At 59.5% G+C, this 4,248-nt stretch overlaps 1 protein-coding gene across 1 annotated transcript; it reads right to left on the reverse strand.

Moving 5' to 3' along the window:
- Nucleotides 1-4: 4 nt before the first annotated feature.
- DNTTIP1 (deoxynucleotidyltransferase terminal interacting protein 1) lies at nt 5-4,188 on the reverse strand (the record flags this gene model as incomplete). Its single annotated transcript, XM_017735565.1, has 12 exons — nt 4,058-4,188; nt 3,817-3,915; nt 3,250-3,318; nt 2,910-2,966; nt 2,598-2,659; nt 2,106-2,151; nt 1,586-1,644; nt 1,343-1,403; nt 980-1,051; nt 685-740; nt 250-328; nt 5-49 (listed from the first exon to the last, which is right to left on the reverse strand). Coding segments are annotated over exons 1-12 (780 nt in total), but the record flags the coding sequence as incomplete, so codon positions are not given.
- Nucleotides 4,189-4,248: the final 60 nt, after the last annotated feature.

Below are 4,248 nucleotides of genomic sequence, written 5' to 3' on the forward strand. Positions count from 1 at the left end.
GGGGGTCCTCGGGGCGCGGCACGTCCCCCCCGCGGCGAAGCGTCTCCATGTGCTTCTGCATCTTCTCAGTCATCCAGGCTGGAGGGATGAAGGGCTTCAGCTCTTCCAGCCGCAGATCAACAGAGTCCCTGGGGAGGAAGGAGGGTGAGGTGGAGGGACTCCAGCACCCACTGCTGACCCCAAACCCACCATGTCCCTTGGCACCCATCAGTACCAAGCCCAGACCTACCAAACCCACCATGGATCCATGTGCTTCTGCATCTTCTCAGTCATCCAGGCTGGAGGGATGAAGGGCTTCAGCTCTTCCAGCCGCAGATCAACAGAGTCCCTGGGGAGGAAGGAGGGTGAGGTGGAGGGACTCCAGCACCCACTGCTGACCCCAAACCCACCATGTCCCTTGGCACCCATCAGTACCAAGCCCAGACCTACCAAACCCACCATGGATCTCAATCAGCACTGAGCCCAAACCTACCACGGACCCCCAAACAACACCAAGTCCAAACCTGAGTTGCACAACATGGTCCCCGGCACCAAACCCCAAACGTAACTGAGCCCCCCAAGTGTCATGTCCCTCCAGCACAGGACCCCTGGGAAATGCAGCAGTGAGGGGGGACATGGTAGGGGTCCCCAGGGAAGTGGCCCCAGGCATGGCAGCACCTTCAGAATGTCTGCTTCAGTCCTCACCTGTAATCCTCACTGGCGGCCAAATCCCGAATGTCCTCTTCGATGAGGAGGTAGGCCTGTGGCACAAGGCGGGGGACACCTCAGGGTGCCTGCGAGGGGTGGCCGGGGCAGTGCCACACCCCAGCCAGCACCCCAGCTGTGCCCCCTGGCCTGCACCCCAGTCCTGTGGACAGGGGATGGACCTTGGCAGCGCTGTGTCCCCGCACCCTGCCTATCCTCCTGCCACCGCCGCCTGTCCCACGGCTCCTCCGCCCGTGCTGGCCCTGCGGTGGGCCCTGCGCCCAGCCGTACTCACCATCTTGCCCCCAATGGCCCTCATGTGCTGCTGCTCTGTCAGCCAGTGCTTATCCTGCGGGTCGGCTGCGTACTGCAATAAAGCAGCAAGGACCGAGCTGAGCACGGGTGACAGAACCTTCCCTAAAAGCCCCCTCCTCCAGGATGTTGTGCCCCGCTCTGCTCTGCCCCCCGCTCCACCTGCCCTGCTCCAGCCTCAGCCCTGGCTCTGGCAAACCAGCCACTTCGGTGGGCACGTGACACCACTGGCTCGTGTTGCATGTGCTAGCCAGACCTTGGGAACGTGCTCCGAGATAACAAACAAGGGCACAGGGAGGAAGTAAACAAGGGAGCTGAAGCACACGCTCCGGCTGTGGCACCTGACCTTAAAGAGGTGGGGATGCTTGATGTAGAGTCGCCCTCTTGTTCCTCCCATCCCGAGAGCTCTGCAAGAGGAACATGAGGGATGTTAGGGTTGTGGGGAGGGCAGCTGCAGTGGCACAGGGACAACCCCTCTCCTCCCCAAGCCCTTCCTACTGCTTTCGAGGCAGAGAAGCGAAGTGACGGGAGGAGTGTCACGGGCTCCTGCCTGGGGACACCACCCTCCATCAACAGGGCCATTCCTTACTTGTTTGCTCGAGATCCCAGCACAAAGGTTGTGGTTTCAGTCAGTCGGGATGGATCCCACTACAGAGCAATTGGAAAAGGGGCAACATTAGAAAGGAAGTTGGTGCTGGCCATGCTCCACAGACCTCGGCTCTCTGACAGGGAACCTTGGAGCTGCCTCCAGACTGTGAGGGAGGGAGCTGGCCACAGACCTCCAGCCTTCCGCAGGGGAGGAACACTACATTCCGTCTGGGCTGATCTAAGCAGTTTCCCCCGTGGGAAACACTTGTGGGATTCTCCTGGCTACTCCTGGTCTCCTCAGGTCTCCCTCAGCAGCACCATGCTGCAGGGCTACAGGCTACAGTGCCTGGGGAGACCAGCCGAGGCCTCCGGGCACTTCGCTTCCTCTTCTTGCTCCACCCCTGCCCAGGGCCCCGTCAGAGCACAGCCCACACTGTCCTGCACTCCTGCAGCTGCAGGGCTCTGCTGGTGGGAGCAAAGGGGAGGAGAGGGGAAGCCCAGCAGTGTCAGACAGCCAATACCTTTGGTCCATCCCTTTTCACAGGCTCAGAGACTTTGAGCTTCCACCTGAGGGGAAGGAAAACACAGCAAGAATGAGTCCCAGTGGGACTAGCTCAGTTACCACCAGCAGCAGGGACTGAGCCCAAGTCCTTCCAGACCCACCCTTGTTCACGTCCCTCCATTCCCCCACAGCGCGCAGCTTCGGACCCTCAGCTTTGCTGCACATTCTCCTCTCCTGGCTGCCCAGATCCCACCATTCCCCATGTCTCACCACTCACCTTGGGTGGTACATCTGGACCTTTTCACCCCTTTGGGTCTGTTTAAAACCCTTTCTTTGAAGGTCTTTGCCTCCTGGGAGGAACAGCTGAACCTAACTCTGCTTCTGCCCACACCCAGAACTCCCATCATCTCTCTGCAGGAGAGGAGTCTGTGGGGTTTCTGTGCTCCCCACAGGCAGCCTCATTCCTCTTGCCCTCCCAAAACAGGGGCTCTAGCTCAGGGTTTGTACTCACGCTGCCATGCCTGAAACTCCGCGGTCATTTGACAGGCTCTGTCCTGGAGGCCGCCCCTTTCTCTGCATGGAAGAAACCCTTCTGTGACTCAGCTGTGCTGGCTGAGGGAACCCTCTCAAGCAACCTCCCTCTCCCAGGGAGCTGCTCCTTTTGTCACAGGCAGAAACACTGCCTGGCACCACAGTGAGCACCTCCAGTGCCCCACAAAGGCTGCCTGTGCACCTCCATGCACTCATGGAGTGCTGGGAATGGCCAGCAATGAGGACCAAGCTTCCCAAAACATAAAATCTCTTTTGGGGAAAACCATCCTACCTTTTTCGGAATGGGGCTTCCTCGACGGCTCAGCTCCTCATCCATCTGTCGGGCACGCTGGAAGAGGAAGGGCAGTGGGATGAGCAGGGCTCTTCTCCCTACCTGGCCAGGTGAACGCTGACCCCAGCCCACCTCCGTGAGCAGCACTGAACTGCAACAAGCAGCACCCACACCTGGGATTCTCCTTGCCCTGCATTCCCTTCAAGCCCAACATCCCCCACTCTGCCTCTGCACTACTGCACTGGTGGCCAAGAAGAGTCAGAGAACAAAGTGACTCCAACTCTTCTTCTCCCAGCTCTCACAAGTCATTTAAACCTCTGTGTACAATCACAACAATTACCTTTGGCACTGCCTGCTCATGGGGCAACCTGGGAACCACCTTTTTGCCATCAGAGAACAACAGTTTGGCCTGCAGGAAGACAAAGAAGGTTCCATGGATTCTGGGCTCAGAGAGGGTCCCGCCAGCAACCCCTCCCCCTCAGCACATCCACCTAAAAGCCCTGCAACAGCTCTGCTTTTGGAGTGCTACCAGGCCATGTTTCCACAGACAGCCAGATGCAAAAGCACAATCTGAGCATGATAAATTCTGGGGAACTGGCAGATAAGCAAGAATTGAAAGGAAAAAATCCTGCCCTACCCTGCCAAGGCCCTCTGACAGGTGCTGGGAGCCACTTTCTGTGGGAGCTACAGCTGTGTGCCGTGTTCCCAAAGCAGCAGTGAGAAGCAGCAGCATGAGCTGCCCAGCCCTGAGTGCTCCCCTTTTCCCAGTGAGAATGAATCCCAGCACAGCAGCCACACAAGGGCTGCAGATGTCCCCTCACAGTGCCAGCAAAGCTCTTAAGAGGGACACATCCTAGCCAGGCTGCTTTGCTTGGGGGCACCCAAGAAACCCCTCGCCAGTGCCCACCTGCTCCAGGCAGCTTCTACAGGTCTCCTGGATGAGCTGCTCCGGGTCCACCTCCTCCCCAACGTTATCACGCACATTGATTGCTGCTGTCTGGAAAAACTGGAGAGGAAAAGGCAGGAGAGGGTGACAGCCTGCGCAGCCAGGCAGTGTCGGGGCCGGCCCCACACCGAGGGGGGGGGGGCGGCTGCCGAGCTGTCCCCATGCATCCCTTGTGCTGCTGCCACCTGTCCCCAGCGCTCACCTTCATGTACTTGTTGAAGACGCCCCGGATCTCCTCGTTGATGCTGGGCTGCAGCACAGCGCGCAGCAGGTCCATGGACACGCTCGGGTCCGTGAAGCTGCGGGTGCAGGGGTCAGGCGGGGTGCGTGGGACCCCCTGCCCCGGCCCGGTCTAACCCGATCCTCCCTCCGCCCGGTGCCCATCCCGGTCCC

The sequence above is a fragment of the Corvus brachyrhynchos genome, unplaced genomic scaffold (assembly GCF_000691975.1).
Source record: "Corvus brachyrhynchos isolate BGI_N302 unplaced genomic scaffold, ASM69197v1 scaffold10, whole genome shotgun sequence".
NCBI classification, from domain to species: domain Eukaryota; kingdom Metazoa; phylum Chordata; class Aves; order Passeriformes; family Corvidae; genus Corvus; species Corvus brachyrhynchos.